This window comes from Schistocerca gregaria, chromosome 1, assembly GCF_023897955.1.
Source record: "Schistocerca gregaria isolate iqSchGreg1 chromosome 1, iqSchGreg1.2, whole genome shotgun sequence".
In the NCBI taxonomy this organism is placed as follows: Eukaryota; Metazoa; Arthropoda; class Insecta; order Orthoptera; family Acrididae; genus Schistocerca; species Schistocerca gregaria.
The window spans coordinates 986865181-986885132 of NC_064920.1; the positions used below are offsets into that span (position 1 = coordinate 986865181).

The following is a 19952-nucleotide window of genomic DNA, read 5'->3' on the forward strand; positions in this document are numbered from 1 at the left end:
CCACGGTGGCTCTTTTCCATCTCTCACGATCTTGCTTGGCACATACTCATCTAATGCATATTGTACGATGATTTCTAACTTTGTCCACTGATCCTCAACAGTATCTGTACTTGAGATAAAACTTTTGTGTTGATCCGTGAAGCATTCTGAAATCAGCTTTTTGTCACTTTTGCTAAACAGAATAATTTTCCTACCTTTTCTAATATTTCTATCTACGGCTGAAATCACCGATGCTGTAACCGCTTTATGATCGCTAATTCCTTGTTCTGCGTTTACTGTTTCAAATAGTTCGGGTCTGTTTGTCACTAGAAGGTCTAATATGTTATCGCCACGAGTCGGGTCTCTGTATAACTGCTCAAGGTAGTTTTTAGATAATGCACTTTAAAAAATTTCACTCGATTCTTTGTCCTTGTCATCCATTATAAACGTTAGAGTCTCCCAGTCTACATCTGGTAAATTAAAATCTCCACACAAAACTAACATGGTCGGGAAATCTACTCGAAATATTTTCCAAATTTTCCTTCAGGTGTTCTGCTACAACAGCTGCTGAGCCAGGGGGCCTACAGAGACATTCAATTACCATGTTTGAGCCTGCTTTAACAGTGACCTTCACCCAAATTATTTCTTATTTCGGATCTCCAACAATTTCCTTCGGTACTATTGCACTTTTCATCGCTTTAAACACGGCTCCCCGTTCACTGTCCAGCCTGTCTCTGTGGTATACACTCCAATCTGAGTTTAGAATTTCATTACTGTTTACGTCTGGTTTCAGCCAACTTTCTGTCCCTATGGTCTTATGTCCCTATATGGGCGTTGTGACCGTTTATTAATGAGAGCAGTTCTGGAACCTTTCTATAGACGCTCCTGCAGTTTACTATTAGCATATTAATATTGTTATTCCCTGTTGCATTTTGCCTACTCCTACCTTGCCGCATCTCAGGAGGCATCTTGTCGGGCCTAGGAAGGGAATTCTCTAACTTAAAAAACCCTCATATGCACTCCACACGTACCCCGCTACCCTTATAGCCGCTTCCGGCGTGTAGTGCACGCCTGCCCTTTTCAGGGGGGACCCTACATTTCTCCACCCGATAGCGGAGGTTATTTCCTGTGTCGTCCTTATCCTAACAGCCACAGCTTCAAGAGGGATTTGACGGGGCACAGGTTCACGGCATACTGAGTTCAGTACTCTACCTGACACTCTTCTTATACTCACTACGGTTCTTGTAATATCCCCTATAGCCGTGGAGGGCATAGGTCCGCATTGCCGGGAACCAGGTTTCCTGGAGGGCAACGCAGAAAGCAGGTGTAAAGCTTAACAGCTGCCGTAGCTCAGCCAGGTGGTGGATAAAACCGCAGCGATTCCACTGGAGGATGACGTTGTCATGAGTCTAGGAAGGCATGAAGCACACAAGAAGGCAGGTGACGCCTCAGGGGTACCTGTTGCCACCGATTGAGTATTTGTATCCATTCCTATTTTGGATGAGGCATTAGTGAGATCCACGTCCTGAAGGGGCGCTAAGATCTCCACCTCATCCTTAGGTGCCGAACTGGTGGGGAGTGGTGGTGTTGGGGCCACGCAGGGTCCTTTTTCTTAGCAGACGTTTTTGTTTGCTAGCCCTCGCGCTTCTCTTTAGCGGCTTGCTGGGAAGACTTATCTAAAGTAGCTTCAGACACGGAGGAAGACCATGAAGCTCTTGATCCAGCAGCTTTTGGCTCCTTTAGCCACTGGCGAGTGTCTGCTATGGCATTAGTGGAGATCTTGGGAGAGAGGGTGCCGAAGGACCACTTCTGCACGAGAGGAGCTGGAGGAGGTGGTTGTTTCTCCAGCTGGGGGGGGGGGGGGGGGGGAGGGTACCTATCTGCATCTGGAAGTATTGTCATGGGGGCGAAAGAGGACAGGAGGCAACAGAGGAAGGTGACATACCCTGGAGAGTGTCCTTGCCCAAATAGTTTAATTGCAGGTGGAGATGCAAAGCCATGACAAGAGGTTCAGAAGATGGGATCTGAGGGCACTATGGAGGACTAATGCACCACCTAAGGCGTTCTTCCCCATATGGCCTGCACTTCTGCAGAATTTGCAAAATGGTAGGTCACACTATAAAATCGTACTTGAACTTATAGGGCCGAAAAGTATGAGACTCCTTTTAGTCGCCTCTTACGACAGGCAGGGATACATCGGACCTATTGTAACCCCCGGACCTGCAGGGGGGTTCATGATTCTTAAACCAAGTGTTAGCTATGATTAAGTTATTCTCTGTGCAAAATTCTACCACGCGGCTCTCTCTTACATCCCTTACCGAAGTCCAGATTCACTTACTAGTTTCCCTTCTCTTCCTTTTTACTATCAAATTCAAATTCCAATTCTCCGCGACTATTAAATTTTCGTCTCCCGTAACTATCTCAATAATTTCTTTTATCGTATCATACATTTCTTCAATCTTTTCATCATCTGCGGAACTAGTTCGCATATCAACTTTTAATACTATGGTAGGTGCGGGCTTCGAGCCTATCTTGGCTACAATAATGCATTTACTATGCTGTTCAGAGTAGCTTATCGCGTTTTTTTATTCATTATTGAACCTACTATATCTGATTTTGTATTTGTAGCCCCGTATTCACCTGACCAGAAGTCTTGTTCCTCTTGCCACCAAACTTTACTAATTCCCGCTCTAACTTTATCCTATGCATTTCCCTTTTTGAATTTTCTAACCTACCTGTCCGATTAAGGGATCTGACATTCCACACTCCGATCCATACAACGCCAGCTATGTTTCTCCTGGTAACGACGTCCTCCTGAGTAGTGCTCACCCGGAGATCCAAATTTTACCTCCGGAATATTTTACCCAAGGGGACGCCGTCATCATTTGACGATACAGTGAAGCTGCATGCCATCGCGAGAAATTACGGCTGCAGTTTCCCCTTGCTCTCAGCCGTTTACAGTATCAATTTCTTGGTTTTATTGTGGAAATTTCTATGTCGTCTTCCATTAATACTGGTGTGGAGAGAAGCTGGATATTAGGCTTGACAAAGATGGCAATGTCAGAGTCGGTGAGGATGTTCGATCACTAGGCTCATCCCTTTGAGAATGGAATGGAAAAGGTAAAATAAAATATTATATTACTATTCTGGACATAGCACATCTGACTTAGTAATTCTCCTTTTCTACGTGTAAGACACTGAATACAGGTTGAGATGATGATGAGTCTGGGGTCTGAAAATTGCAGTTTTCTTTTAACCAATTACATGCCATTCTATGTAACAGGATGTGTGATATGTCGACTTGAAATACAAATTATGGTTCTACTCAGCTGACTGTTTCTTTCAACTGCTGGTTTACAATTATTATGTAAACAACGTAAAGACTTCTTTATTCCAGCCTCACAACTATTCCATGTTTTCTCGACCGTTTGCACCTACTACTGCAACAAGTGAGATGTTTTAAGTCAGATGTAGGGGCAGGTCTGTAGTACTCGTCCTAACACTATTCTCAGTCTTCCTCTGCTTCCTGACCAATTTTCTTATAACAAAATAACTACATGGGATGTAGTGAAGACTGGCAGGTGGTGCCAAAAAGAAAGAGGAACAGATGCCTCTAAAAGTAAATGAGACTTTGGCAACAAATGCATGTAGTGTTGTAAGTCTCTTAAACATGTACTTCATTTCTGTTACTGACAGCTTTGGGTTATCAGTGCAATGGAGTATCTGAGCCCAGTTTTTAAAATTAACTTCAGTAAAATGGAAATGACACTCACGTCTCCCAAAGAAGTTGCATCCATCATAAAATCCTTGAAATCGAAGTATTCTAGTGGTTATGATAATACATCAACAAAGTTAATCAAAGAGTGCTCATGCGAGTTGAGTTCTGTTTTAAGTTATCTGTTTCATCAATCTCTTGTCAGCGGAAGATTTCCAGATGGGCTAAAATATGGTGAATTTACAAGATGGGGGATCAAGAGATACCATCAAACTATATAACAACTTCACTTTTGCCAGCTTTTTCGAAAGTATCTGAAAAGGTTGTGTCTAAGCATCTCCTTATGCGTCTAAGTGCAAAAAATATACTGTCCACGTCACAGTTTGGGTTTCTTAAGGACTCTGATGTAGATATAGAGCTATTTACACGTTCAGTGAGAAAGTAATTAATTCATTAGATAGTAAATTAGAGGCTACTGCTATTTTCTGTGACCTGTCAAAAGGTCCAACTATGTGAATCACAGCAGTCTTTTAAGTAAATTAGAATTTTATGGTGTCACCAGCAATGCTGCAAAATGGTTTGAGTCTCATCTAAAGGAAATAAAGGGTGTCATTGCGAAATATCTGTGCAGTAAACAGTCAGTCTTCATATGTTTGGGAATTATATGTGGTGTTCCATCTTGGGTCCATTCCTTTTTCTTGTGTACGTTAATAACCTCCTGTCTGTTACATTGCCAGATGCTAAGGTTGTTTTGTTTGCAGATCATATGAACAATGCAATAAGTAGCAAGTTAAGTACAGATTTAGAAATGACTGCTAATCAAATTTTCACTAACATTAATTATTCTTTTAAAGCTAATTCACTGTCATTAAACTTTGTAAAGAGTCATTATATGCAGTTCAGAACCTTAAGAGATTTCCTTTCAGTATGTGTGTAACATATGAAAACATGCAGATGAAAGAGGCTGACAGCTTAAATTTCTGGGATTACAACTCGATCATAAATTCAGTAGTGAAGGGCATACTGCAAAATTTCTGAAGGGGCCTAAGTAAGTCTGTATTTGCAGAGAGAATGGTGTCAGATGTAAGAGATATAAATATAAGAAAAACTTGCATATTTTGCTTACTTTCATTCTATTATGTCATATGGGATCATATTCTGGGGTAATTCGCCAAACTGTGCAAAAGTTTTTAGCATGCAAAAGCATATAATAAAGACACATTTGTGGTTTATATTTAAGAGCATCATGTGGAAACCTGTTGAAGGACCTTTGTATTCTAACCGCTGCTTCTCAGTATATTTATTTCAAAATGAAATTTGTTGCGAGTAATAGGTCTCTGCTTCCAACCAACAGCTCAATAAATAGAACCAATTGTGCGAATAAGAACAATCTTTGTAAAGACCTAAAATCACTTACCTTGGTCCAAAAAGGGGCCTAATATTCAGGAACACACATTTTCAATAAATTGCCAGCAGTCATTAAAAACAGTTTCAGATAAAGCGCTGCTTAAACAGAGTTTGAAAGAGTTTTTGATAGTCAATTCATCTTACTCTACCAGTATATATAAATATCGTACCAGAAACTGTTAGACGAGCAAAAGTAAAAACGTCTTTTAGATTTCAATTTTGACAGCATTTGGTCACGACAGTGAACACTAGGTATTCTGTGTACGATAAATTTATTAAAAGTGGAAAACTATCCTTCATTCTGACACAAATCTGTAAATATTAGCAGTTCCATTTTATAGTAATGTATTAGCCTATTATGACATTCTCTTGACAAATGATCACGGTAGTGGGCATTATATTCAGATGTTTTATGTTTTTTACGTTATACTTTCTGAATTTTTCCACACCCACGAGAATCCTCGCGTTTTTGGATCTACGGAACGAAAACTGAGTAATCTAATCGAATCGATTAACTAATGAGCAGGCACTCAATCGAAGCGGGGAAGAGAGATTTACAGCACAACTTGACTAAAAGAAGGGATCGGTTGGTAAGACACATCCTGATACACGAAGGAACAGTAAATTTAGTAATGGAAGGAAGTGGAGGGGAAGTGCAAAAATTGCAGTAGTTATTAATAGAAGGAAATGCTTGTACTGGATAAACTACATCTGAAAGCTGCATCGAACCCATCTTCGGACTGAAGACTGCAAGAACAATAATGCACTCTCAGATATCTTTACAACCTGTTGCCCTAAGTAGTAAAGAGTGCTAGGAAATCTGTCACAGATGTACATAAATGGTTCACACACGACTCGAAAAGCTTAGGACTCTAGGGATGGTCTTTTTAATATAAGTCGATTAATTTTGAAGCAGAGAAAATCAATTTTATTAAACTGAAAAGCACACTACAGATGAACGAAGCCACAAATTTGATAACATCCTGAATTTAAGCTATACTAACAGCTTTCTCGAGCAACCTCTTTCAATCGAAGGAGGTTTAAATAAGTGATATCACCGCGTAAGCAGCAAAGTTACGTCACTCAAAATCATAGTACCGGTACATTTATGGTATCTCCGATTTTGTTACAATTTTTTTGGATGTAAAAGCATATCAGCTATGTCCACTGATTTATTGGACATTCAACAGTGGCTGTTCCCTTCATCTTCAAAAAGTTACTAGTCATATCCTAATAATTATCACCCAGTCTCTCTTGTACTCATCCTTAACAAAACCAAGTATGTACTGCGTGCAGCTAAAAATATGTGATCTACCTATAAACAACTTTCTGAGAGATTTACAGTATGGTTTCAGATATAGTTTGTTCGACAGTAAAAGCAACATATTGTTTCATTTGTACTATCCTCATTTGAATGTCTGTTGATCCCACGAATATTGCTCGACAAAACATTTGACCGTCGGCCTAATGCTTCTGATTTAAAAGCATTTATTTATTTATAGTATAGCATTACATATGAACAGCGATTAGCAATCGGGGATTACATAGTTTTACAAAAATATATTAATTTCATAGTTTATAATTCAAAAAATAAGTCGATTTAAAAGAAGCTCTACAGCTATGGATTTAGAAGCTCAGAGCGCTCTCTGATCAGTTCGTAAGTAATAGAAAACAAACAGTGCGGCTCAACAAAAGGAGATTAAATGTCTCGGATTCACGCGAGGTGTGCCACACGATTTTGTGTTTGAAGCTTTACTATTCATAACCCACATTAATGACTTGCTTCTGTTAAGTCCACATTATATGCAGATGACACTATACTTTATACAACTGACAAAGTATTATAGTTATCACCGTTAAAGCATCAAGGTAAGAATCATCTTACAGGGACACCATATGGCAATCGGATTTCTATAAATTTTTTATATCCACAGTGGACCATTTTAATCTATAATGGGAAATGACTAGGGATATAAATGAGCTACAGCAAAATGTTTTGGACGAAAGATGTAGGTGGCAATGAGGGTCAGCATCATTTTCAAGGTTATTTGGAGGTTAAAGTGGTTTCTTAAAATGGGAACCGGAATATTTAAGATTTGAAAAGAGCGTAAAATTTTACATATAAAAAGATACATTGTTCAAGGTCATGGCAACGTTCAATGAAGGTCAAATAAGCAAGTATTTTTTTAGTTCTAGTAGGGATTAACTCGAAATAGAGTAGGGACACAGCAAAATACAATCTATTATTGAGGAAACGCGTCTTATGCCCTGTTGGGATTATTTTGATATCTAGACCGTCCATTTGATGTTACAGGCAAAGTTAAGCAGCTGCCTTTTAGATATCCGATGTGGTGTCATACTGACTTCAGTCCACACGTTTTGGTCACTTACAATTGTTTGCGGATCGCAGTCTCATTGCCGGCAGTCTCTCTACCTGAAACAAAGGGCATCTAAGAACACGATCAGTGGAACCTTCCTCTTCACATTCACGGACTATTGTGTTACTACATCCCACTGGATGCAGATGTTTGGGATATAGACCGTGCTGACACTGGTTTAGACCCAAGATCTCCATGTGCGTCTGCAACCGATCACAGAGTAGACGTTTAACAACTTTGGCCAAGACGTTTAATATGCAAATAGGTCTTTAGCTCTTCGGTGATGTCTGGTCTTCATCTTTTCTCTTTTTAATTACTACTGCTCTAGCTGTTTTCCATATCGGCGAATCCTACCTATTTGCAACGCCTCGTTTAGTAATGCTGTCAAATATTGCACTATCAGTGAACCTACCATCCGCACGACCTCTTGATAGAGGCCATGCGGACCAGCTGCCTTTTCAGTTTTGAGCTTTGAAATTGCGACAGCAATTTCTTCTTGAGCGACAGATATCACCATCTGTTGTATTTGTTATCTAGTTCATTTATAATTTGTAGATATATTTTCGTAACTGTGTGTTTTATCACCAGGAAGTAGGGCGGTTAGAAGATATTCTGCTGACTCACTCTATCCATCCTCCTTACAAATTGTGGACACAGCAGTAGGTTCCTTAACCTTTTCAGTCAATAATTTATAAGGTCTTTCCCAAATGCCAAACTGCAGTTGCCTTTGTAGAAATTTCTCCCAGTGTGTTCTTTTAGTTTCCTGAAGCAACATTTTGGAGCACATCTTAACTGTCCTGTATTCATGGAGCCTACCAATGCGGTTTGATTGTCCTAGAGCATAATGATAAGGTCTTCTCTATCTTACCCTTCGTCTCAGCGTGGAAAGTTCTGGGCTCCAAAAGATTGTAGCCCGACTGTTTCCCTTTTTCTTAGGCATATAAATGTCCGGTCCTGTTTACGAGATTTCAGTTACTAGCTGTGCTCCCAAGTCTACATAACTGGAAGCTATTCCATTGGAAATCGTGCAAGGTAGCCAGCCAAGTCATCCCAAACTGCTTTCCTGATGTCCAACCCAATCCTGCTTTCCTCTGCTTGTCTCCCTGTATTATTTTTATTTACCCCTACGATGACAATTGCCTTACGGTCACTGGATGTTAGGTACTGGAGCACTTGCCAACTATTAATCATAGCTGCTGCCATGTTAGTGGCTACACCTGCCCGTCTCTCGAATGTACCACACTGACAGAACAAAATGTTACAAATCTGTTACTTCAAGGACAGCTCCAAGCCAAACGCCCAGTAGGGGACATTCCACTGAACCCAAACCACCTACATTTGCGTCAAGCCAGAGCTCATTGAAGGTGGTGGGGGCGGGGGTTGAGGTCTGTTGTGTTTCGTAATGGAGACTGGTTCTGTCTCTGTGCCAGTTGAGGGCCTGCAACCAACCTGTCTGCGTGCTAGACACACTGGGCCTACACCTGGAGTTATACTATGAGATCCGATTTCGTGTGACAGCAGGAGCACACTCGTCGTTATCCCATGCACATTAATCTGGTGATTCTATCTGTTGATTCTATCTATTATGCCGCCATTCAAGAACAGCATTCCAGGAATTGTTTTCCAAGAGGGTAACGCACTCCCACGTACAACTGTCGTAACCCAGCATTCTATACAGTGTGTCGACATGTTGCCGTGGCGAGCTAGATCACTAGATCTTTCTCGAATCGAGCACATGTGGGACATCATCGGACAACAATTCCAGCCCTTCCACAAACAGCATTAACCGTCCCTGTACTGGCCGACCGAGTGCAACAGGCATGGAACTACATCCCACAAACTGACATCCGGCACCTGTACAGCACAATGCATGCATGCTTGCATTCAAAATTCTGGGGGGCGCACTGGTTATTAATGTACCACCTTTTCACATTTACAATGGTTTATCTCGAGCGTACATTAACCTGTCGTCTTGTAATGTTAATCACTTAAATACGTTACTTCGACAAATGTGTTCCCGAAATTTCATTACTCTACATCAACTGTTTTTGGTGTTGCGATTTTTTCCGCCACTGTATATACTGCACACAAAGTCCCGTTTTAATTTGTGAATATAATTTCTTTATTACCAATCTTCTGTAAAAGATCGGTAACAAAGAGGGTTACATTTTAAAAAATTACGAATTATTTTGATCTTTATGTATTTTTACTCTTCACGGAAATACTCGTTAAGCATGCACCTTTGTTTAAAACTCCACAATCAAAGACGGGTTGTCCACCTAGCAGGTGATGATAAAATTAAATTTTAATAATAATAATAATCAAAATTATTAACAATTAAATCCTGAATTTACGTACCACAAATATAGGACAATTCCTGTGGAGCAAAACTATTCTCATTTCCCAAAAGAAGCAACCAAAAGCATCTGTGGAGATGAAAGTAATGAGTCTTGTAGACTACATTAAAAAAAACTAAAAATTCAACTGCTTCGTCCCTCCATATACTAAATTGTTTGCTGAACATGAAGGAAAAGCAACAGAACCATGAACTTTAATAGTCTTTTCATAAACATGGCATACAGCTTGATATTCAGGGTACTAGACTTACAAAGCCTCAGACACTGACAAGCACCTTGGTTTATAATTATTTAACGTGTTGCCAGCGTATGAATATGGTGTGACTAGGTTTATTTGCAAACGCCGTGTAATGAATATGCAATGTTTTTCGCTGTTGGAATTATGTTGTTACAGTAATGACTTACTGTATGTCACACCTTTCTCATAATGTGGATAGGTCTTTGCAAATGTATGTGGTTATGTAAAAAAATAATTTCAATCAATCAATCTCTTTTTCATTCTTCAAGGTGGACAAAGCATAAACATAAACAAAGAACTGGCCACACATCTCCGTTACGTTATGATAGCGCTTTCAATGCTTAACTCAAAAGCTTTGGCGAACTGAAGGCCCAAATCAGTATTGCACAGAATGTCTTAGTACGGATCACTCTAAAGTATTGCGTCTTTTTATGAAACGTTTCGGTCAGATGCTAGGCAGTTTCGTCATATATATTGTGCGGACCGATGTTCAACTAACACTTCGTTTTATTCACACACTTTTATTGAGATCGCTGACGGGAAACAAAATTGATAATATCCTGTAAAACCTTTTAACTGTATAATCATTTAAAATAATATAATGTTGAGAGGCTGCGGAAGGTAAGACAGCAACTTCATTTTGAGAAATAAATTTAGATTCCGTTGCCAAGTCTAGGGCGACTGTGTGAAACCAACTAAAAACTACAACATGAAAAGAAGGAAGTCACTTAACATATAGAAGAGATATTGCCAAACCTTTACGGCCTTCACCTCCAATAAGTGATTGAAAACCATCACTACTAATTTTTTTTACAAGTTTTTGTTCACTTTACATTTTCCGCAGTAATTCTCTGTGGTTGAAACATTGATGTATATTTAATAAACTTCCTATTTATCTACATCTACATTCATACTCCGCAAGCCACCCAACGGTGTGTGGCGGAGGACTCTCCCAATGAGTCTCAATCTGGTACCCGCCTTACCAACAACTAATTTTATATGATCATTCCATTTCAAATCGTTCCGCACGCATACTCCCAGATATTTAACAGATGTAACTGCTACCAGCGTTTGTTCCGCTATCATATAATCATACAATAAAGGATCCTCCTTTCTATGTATTCGCAATACATTACATTTGTCTATGTTAAGAGTCAGTTGTCACTCCGTGCATCAAGTGCCTATCCGCTGCAGATCTTCCTGCATTTCGCTACAATTTTCTAATGCTGCAACTTCTCTGTATACTACAGCATCATCCGCGAAAAGCCGCATGGAACTTCCGACACTATCTACTAAGTCATTTATATATACTGTGAAAAGCAATGGTCCCATAACACTCCCCTGTGGCACGCCTGAGGTTACTTTAACGTCTGTAGACGTCTCTCCATTGATAACATGATGCTGTGTTCTGTTTGCTAAAAACTCTTCAATCCAGCCACACAGCTGGTCTGATATTCCGTAGGCTCTTACTTTGTTTATCAAGCGACAGTGCGGAACTGTATCGAACGCCTTCCGGAAGTCTAGGAAAATAGCATCTACCTGGGAGCCTGTATCTAATAATTTCTGGGTCTCATGAACAAATAAAGCGAGTTGGGTCTCACATGATCGCTGTTTCCGGAATCCATGTTGATTCCTACAGAGTAGATTCTGGGTTTCCAAAAACGACATGATACTCGAGCAAAAAACATGTTCTAAAATTCTACAACAGATCGACGTCAGAGATATAGGTCTATAGTTTTGCGCATCTGCTCAACGACCCTTTTTCAAGACTGGGACTACTATGCAATTAAACAGAAATTTTGTCTGCATGTATGGATTTGATGATACTGACGAATATCACTTGCGACAGACTGAACACGACTACTTCAAAATCGGTATCTTAGCGCTTTACAGTTTCCTCTTTTCCAATTACTGAAAAATTCTTTTTTTTTAATTGGTGCCTAAAGTTGTTTGTAACCAGGTTCACTGGAATAAACAGCTTCACTGGAATAAACAGCTTTACTCTATGGAGAACAAGTAAAGACAACAGTATTTCTTCCGTACGAAAATCCTTATTTGGAAACTATTGCGTATGTATTTTACGAACAAAAAAAATGGAGAACAATATTTTGAAATTACTGTGCAACCCTTTCAAATCTCCCCCATTACCTCCTCCTCCGCCTAGCCCACGCTGTTTGACGATCTCGGGTACAGAGATCAACACATTATTTCCCACTCTTTTGGCTACAAAATAATTTTTTTTAACATAATCTCCATTCAATGCGACGGCCTTACGCAACCTTACAGGGAGGGTTTGTGCGCCCGCAATGTCCCACTCTACTCTTCGACGTCGGCGTCAACGTCTTGCTGCAGCAAAAACCTCCCCCATCATCCACCTAATGCTGCTCGCGAAGTGCATCCTTCATTGGTCCAAGCACATAGATGTCTGAAGGTGCGAGATCCTGGTTGTAGGGCGGATGAGGAAAAACATTACAATGAAGTTCTGTGAGCTCCACTCGAGTGAACAGGCTGGAGTGTGGCCTTTCGTTGTTCGGATGATGACAGACTCCTCGCCCAACGACGCGCCGGGCTCTTGTTCACTGCCAGGTATCTGCACACATTCTCATTCTGTTAGCGCCTATGAATATCAGAGATGCTCTCGTTTTCCACCAAAAGAAATTCAGTGACAGTTCTCTGCTTGGAACGCAACTTCGTTACAGACGCTATTTTGAAGGCTACCTGTAAGGCCGCCACCTATCGGAACTCCATGAAACTATAGGAGCTGAAGCGGGCATATTCCACGGTGTCCCACAATAAATTCCGCATTTTTTCACCCGAAATTTGCCGAGGAAAAAAGGGTGTTGAATTACTTATTGAACGCTTCTCGTATAAATACACTGCAGCGTTCACAGAACAGCAGCGCTAACTGCAGTTACAATGACGTACTTACATCTTAGCCCAAGTTCTCTCCTACTTTTGGTAAAGTTGCTCTCCGTAACAGAAACTTCGTTACCCAAGTAGTAACGTGCCTGCTCCTACACGCTTGACAACAGCCGTATTATCTCCTTTCCTTTGGGCGAGCTACCTTTCAAACGGCGGCGCAACCATTTACAAACTGGGCAGCAGCATCACGAACCTAACATACTGGTGTAGCTGCTGCCGCACATTCGTGGAAGCTGCGATATCAAACGGATGAGAGACGTACTCAAGTGATGAGCTCGTTGCTTATCATTGTGAGGTATAATAGCTGTTGTAATGGAAACAGAAGCTCCGGCAACGTCAGAACACATGCATTTATGAAAATACATGATCGAGGAAACAAAATTTAAAAACGTGACGAGAACATGTGGCGCAGAAACGTGCTAAACTTCGTATTCTTCTAATTCCGTAAAATCTGATGCTTATTCTGAGCGAATTCCGTAGAAGAATGGTAAAAGCGAAATTAAAATGATATCAATACCTTCAGCTGCTAATGGGCGTTGATATATACCCACGGAGACAGGTTAAAATGTGTGTCCCGACCGGGACTCGAGCCCGGGATCTCCTGCTTACATGGCAGAAGCTCTATCCCTCTGAACCGCCGAGGACACAGAGGGCAGCGGGACTGTAGGGACTATCTCGCGCATTACTCGTGGAAGAGTTCGGGGACTGTGTGTCCATCCGCACAGGAGGAGGAGGTCATGGCCGGTGTTGCCAGAACTATATACTTATATGGATAAGGTGTCTGTGCTTTCGGACATGTCCGAATGAACAGACACCATATCCATGTAAGTGTAATGGTAAAAGCTGTTTCTTCACACTATTAAGCGCTTATTAGGTAACATCTCTCGACAATTTTACGACATAAAAAGAATTAGTGAAATTATTTTTTGTCGAGCTATGTTTTTCTTTAGCCCGGCTCATTGATTTTCCGGCAAACTTTTAAGAATACCAGTACACACCTGTCTTTCCTTCGATATTCGAACTGTCATATAACCAAGTGAAATTTATCCCATTGAGTCAAGAATATTATAAGATGAGAAGAGATTTTGTACAAACTCCTTTTGTACAGTTTCTCTTTCGCCGTAGAAAGTCCCAAAACAGACATGGCCAGATTCGTGGTGTGTGTGTGTGTGTGAGAGAGAGAGAGAGAGAGAGAGAGAGAGAGAGAGAGAGAGAGAGAGAGAGAGAAGGGACGGCGGCGGAGGGGGGGGGGGGGGGGGGGGGGAGGCGAAAGCAAAGCTTGTCTGGCATCAATAGGCTCATGCGCCGGGAAACAACCTTCAGTGATTAGCGTACTCAGGCAGCTGATAGTGAAAATCGTGAAGTGTGTGAATTGTGTATTGAACCAGGGACCGAGAAACGACGTAGCCCTCAGTGGTTCACAGCCCCACAACAGGCTACAGCAGTCCACTCACCTCCACCGCCGCCCCACACCGAACCCAGGGTTATTGTGCGGTTCGGCCCCCGTATCGCAAACAACAGCGGTCCTGTCACACTTCCATTGGGCACCCGACAATGCTCTGATGAACTCTAGCCGTCGAGAACAACCTACTGGATTGAATTCCTTTAGAAGTCTTCGAACCCACCACGTATTTTGAAACCAATTCCGTATGCTGGTACCTTCGTTAACAGTCTGCGATGAGGCACCATTAAAATGATTTCCGGAAATCTAGAAATACAGAATGTGCCTGTTGCCCTTCATTCATTGATAGAAGTACGTTAGATGAGAAAAGGGCAAGCCGAGTTCGCACAAGCGATGCTTTCTGAAACTATGCTGCTGGGTGGACAAAGCTTCTTAGTCTCGAGAAAACATTATATTCGAACTGACAATATCTGCAAAGATTCTGCAGCAAATCGATGTTGGGGATATTTTGGTTGCTCAGAAGTCTCGTTTTCATAATTTCAGGGAGAAAGAGGGCACTGGGAGTCTTTTTTTTTTAGATAAACACCCACTCAGAAAAAAATATGAACCACTGACACAGTCAGGCCAGCAGCGCGGTCGCGGGCTTTGCGGAATATAATCTGAATAAAAGTATATCTTTAGTATTCCTTGGGTCACGAATCAGTACCCTAACTTGATTTACATGATTAGTCACTTGTGAGATTATGGCGGCTGCCAGACTGGTGAGATTCTACTATAATGTCTGAACACAAGTAGAAGATAAAAATCTGGAATGCTTGGTCCTCCGCAGCTTTAACATATTTGTAGTAGGACGTCATCTAGACACCATGAGCCGCACTTTAACTGTTTGTCAAACCGGAATTCTGGGCATAACTCTGCTATAGGGATACATACTATACCCCTGACGAAATCACACGCGCGCGCCATTTAAAACAGTACGATGGGGTGTGAAATTCGTCCTGTAACATAGTACAAAGGTTGTCGAGTATGTTACTAGGCAGTGACAACTCTGAACGCATCTGACGGAACTGTTAATCTAGTTTTAACACTGAACTGACAGTTCGAAGAGTCGCGTCTCTCGCAAACGTCATTTTTTTGCAATAGTGTCCAACATTCGGGCCAATCGTTTTCAGAATCGTTCCTGTCTTGTCCATGTACAGATTCGACAATTTCTGCTTCTTTCGTCTTCCGTTTTTTACTTAATCCGCGTAAAGCAACTACTTATTTTACTTATTTTGAAGAATGACTGCACTTATTTCAACTAGATTGACTCAAAACTGACGCGAACAGCTGCTGAACACCTGCTTGTAACAGTGGGAACTCCACCTAACAAGGAACACTGATATAGCAAGTGAACTTAACACAATTCCGTGTTGTCGATAACATGTTGAAGAACTGTGGTGCCAAGTTATACGGAATAAAACTGGAAATGTCATTCGCGAAGACAGTGCTATCTAACGGGACATTTATATTACGTCTTGCTCTCAATAAATGGCACACTTTTTAAAACGTAAGAAAAAAAGATGCCGGTACAGGGTACCGTTGCGTACCGCCATAAAAAACGCATTTGTCTACGCTCCAGATAAATACAGTCTAAGAAACTTCCATACATTTCATTGTACAGTTGATGTTGAAATTTCTCTTTGTCAGAAAAGATTTTCTTGCTATTTCTACTCTGTGCATGGCATGCTCTATACATCAGGCACGGACAGTTATTTTGCTACCCAAACAGCGGAAATCTTCCACTATTTTTAGTGTTTAATTTCCTAATCTGATTCTCTCAACTTCGCCTGATTAAATTTGACTACAGTCTAGGACCCTTGTTTTACTTTTGTTGATATTCATGTTACAATCTCTTTTCAAGGTACTACTCCGTTGAACTGATCTTCCAAGTCCTTCGTCGTCTCTGATAGAGAGAAGTCAGCGTCGAAAATTGAACTTTTTATTTCTCCCTCTTGAACATCAGTTCCTTTTTACAACCTACTTGATTTAGGTACAGACTGAACACACAGGACAGGTTCAATCCTGTCTCACTCCCTTTCCATTATCGACTTCATTTCATTCAGTGGAGTAGTAACGGCACTCTGGTTTCTCTTCAAATTGGAGACCCATTCGCTCTCTCTATCGCTTCCACGTGTGGCAGCATCACGGCAACATGTTCAGGACACTAAACGAAACAATGGGGGGGGGGGGGGGGGGGGGGGGAATCAAATTATATTTTTACGAAACAATGATTCCATGTTCTACATCATTTTTTAAAGACAACGAAGCTCATATGACGGCCATTGCTGATTAAGGCAATCTCACTTTACGAAATATAAATGGTTTTCATGGAACTATTATTAAGGAGTGTTTGTTAATTACAGTTAATTAGGTGCTAATGGAAGTGAATTCTACTTACCTTCCCATTCGGCGAACTCTTCTTGAAAACTCTGAAACAGGAGAGAACTGCATTTCAGAACCATCTTTAAGATCTGTAACTAGTTTAACACACACACACACACACACACACACACACACACACACACACTCTCTCTCTCTCTCTCTCTCTCTCTCTCTCTCTCTCTCTCCCCCCCCCCCCTTTCTCCAGTTTTTCTAGTTGAAAACCTTTTTCTTGCGAGCTCGGGTCTCGAGTATTGAACCGGTTTGTCTAAGGACTAATATTTTGGATCCGCCTGAAGCCAACTTTAGTACTCACACGTAACGTTTGCAGTAGCGCTTTACCACTGATGGATACAGTGTTCCATTTCGTTGCGCTTTATTCTGATTGACTGTCTAGAATGTGTGATGCAGCTGTTCCTAGTTCATCGCGAAAGCTATCTGTGATTTTTGGAAACTAAAGTTCACTATCGACATAAATAGCAGTAGACGGTAGCAGTAGCCCCGGTAGCTGAATGGTCAGCATGACGGACTGCCGTCTTAAGGGGCCCTGGTTCGATTCCCGGCTGGGTCAGGGATTTTCTATGCTTAGGGACAGGGTGTTGTGTTGCCTTAATCATCATTTCATCCCCACCCGCCGCGCACATCGCCCAATGTGGCGTCGAATGTAGTGAGACCTGCACCAAGGCGGCCGGACTAGTCCCGTAAGGGGCCTCCCGGTCAATGACGCATAACGCTCGTTTCCTTTTCCATAGCAGCACAGTAACTACCGGCAACGACTTCAACGTGATTTAGTATTTCAGAAAAGGCTTCACAGTACTGACGACATTTGTACACTCATGAGATGTTCTCAGTCACTCTTCTGTATAAGCAAGAGTTTTGTCGTCTACAGGCGGTATCGTAAGTCGTGAAAAGAGAACTCTGACTACCTTCAATGCAGAGAACGGTCGTGAGGCAACCAAGTCTCAGCCTACATAATTTACGTCAGTTAAACAGAAGAATACTGAAGATAAAGTGGGTAGGTCACGTACCTAATGAGATTCTGAACAGAACTGGGGAAAAGAGGAATTTGTGGCACAACTTGCCAAGAAGAAGGGATCGATTGTAATGACACGTTCTGAGGCATCAGGGATCACAAGTTTAGTACTGGAGGGAAGCGTGGAGGGTAAAAATCACAGAGGGAGACAGAGAGGTGAATATACTACGCAGATTCAGAAGGATGTAGGTTGCAGTAGTTATTCTGAGATGAAGAGGCTTACACAGGATAGAGTAGCATGGAGAGCTGTATCAAAGCAGTCTCCGGACAATTAGTTTTGTAACATTTCTTTTGGCGAATATAGTGATAGTGTTTAATTACAAAGCACACATATCTACAGATTTTAATTTGGTGCTGTACCAGGATTTAACTAACAAAATATGTTTTTAAGAAATTTCCGCCTAAATCAGTGACGTTAGTACGACGGCGTCGAAGACAAAGAGGAGAGAAAGAGAGAGACAGAGAAGAAAGAGAGAGACAGAGAAGAAAGAGAGAGACAGAGAAGAAAGAGAGAGACAGAGAAGAAAGAGAGAGACAGAGAAGAAAGAGAGAGACAGAGAAGAAAGAGAGAGACAGAGAAGAAAGAGACAGAGAAGAAAGAAAGAGAGAGAGAGAGAGAGAGAGAGAGAGAGAGAGAGAGAGAGAGAGAGAGAGAGAGAGGGGGGGGAGGAAGGGAGGGAGGGGGAGGGAGGGAGGGAGGGGGAGGGAGGGAGGGAGGGGGAGGGAGGGAGGGGGGGAGGGAGGGAGGGAGGGGGAGGGAGGGAGGGAGGGGGGGAGGGAGGGGAGGGGAGGGGGAGGGAGGGAGGGAGGGGGTGGGAGGGGGAGGGGGAAGGAGGGAGGGAGGGGGTGGGAGGGGGAGGGGGGAAGGAGGGAGGGAGGAGAGGGGGAGGGGGAAGGAGGGAGGGAGGGGAGGGGGGAGGGGGGAAGGAGGGAGGGAGGGGCGCTCCGTGGGATCAATATCTAAATCACTCATCTAAGCGTTTCCATCTAACTCTCGGTGAGCGGTAGAAAAACACTGCAAGCGTCGCAGCGACTACACATTAGCGTTCATCGCAGCTTTTAGTTGTATGAAAGAAACAAGTAGCGTAGTTGCTGTTCAACACTTTCGGAATATTCAGAACACACAGCGTCCAATATAACGATGATATGCCGTTGTCATAGTTGAGTGGTTCTGAAAACAGTTTATTGATTGCGTGAAGTAGTACCAATTACACCAGCAACGAGGAATATTCATTGAACTATAAACGGGGAAAAGCTGATCATAATTTTAGCTCTACTTTCTTTTGTTAGTTTGTTGTGGCTTTCCCAATCATTTCATGTAATTTTCAGATATTTCTTCAGTAAAACCGAAAGCATTTCTTTTTACCATTCCTTTTCTGCGCTAACATACTCTGGTCTTTTCAGATTGTTACATAAGGTTAAGCTGTGCCTTACTTTTTTGTTTGCTGCGTATTTGTCGGTCTCAAACGATTTTAAAATCTTTGATGGGTTATGAAGTTAAATATTTCGTTGTTACACAAGATATAGGAGATTTTTGAAATGGTTTATTAGGTGTTTTCCAAAACTAATGTTACGTAACGGTGATGCAAGCGTTTGTAATTGCCAGTATGTCCCATTAACGCGCCTCATGATATAGCTCTGAAATGTTCGACTGCGAGCACTCACGAGACACGGTAGAACAGCCAAGGAATTTTACATGTCGGGTGGACTGGGACACTATCCACACAATAAAGGACGACAGTTTGTACTTATTCAAACTTAAAGTAATAGCCCCATTGCTACAGCTAATATTAACATTCTATCACCGTCAGCTTATGACCTGTTTAGAGGCACGATGCAAATCTCTATCGAAAGGTGAAATGTTATACAGGACGATAGTGCGGCATTAGCCTTAGAAAGCGATGACCCTGTGCAGGTCTGACTTAAACAACTCTTTACAGAGTACAATCCCATTTAGGTCCATTCGTTCGATGCAATACGAGGTATCGACTAAGAGTCGACGCCACTTTGCTCTCATCTGCCTTTAACGATCGTGGCGGCAGTTACCTGTCAAACCGCATCTGCACGTGTTTCCATGTCAATTCCCAAGGGCGTAGCTCT

At 41.8% G+C, this 19952-nt stretch overlaps 1 protein-coding gene across 2 annotated transcripts in view; it reads right to left on the reverse strand.

The window, feature by feature from the left end:
- LOC126277886 (beta-arrestin-1) overlaps nucleotides 1–19952 on the reverse strand; it is a 437142-nt gene that overhangs the window by 82535 nt on the left and 334655 nt on the right. For both annotated transcript variants that reach the window (XM_049977439.1, XM_049977447.1), the window contains exon 3: nucleotides 16839–16869. In XM_049977439.1, the coding sequence (XP_049833396.1) occupies nucleotides 16839–16869 (31 nt within the window). The remainder of the gene's footprint in view (nucleotides 1–16838; nucleotides 16870–19952) is intronic.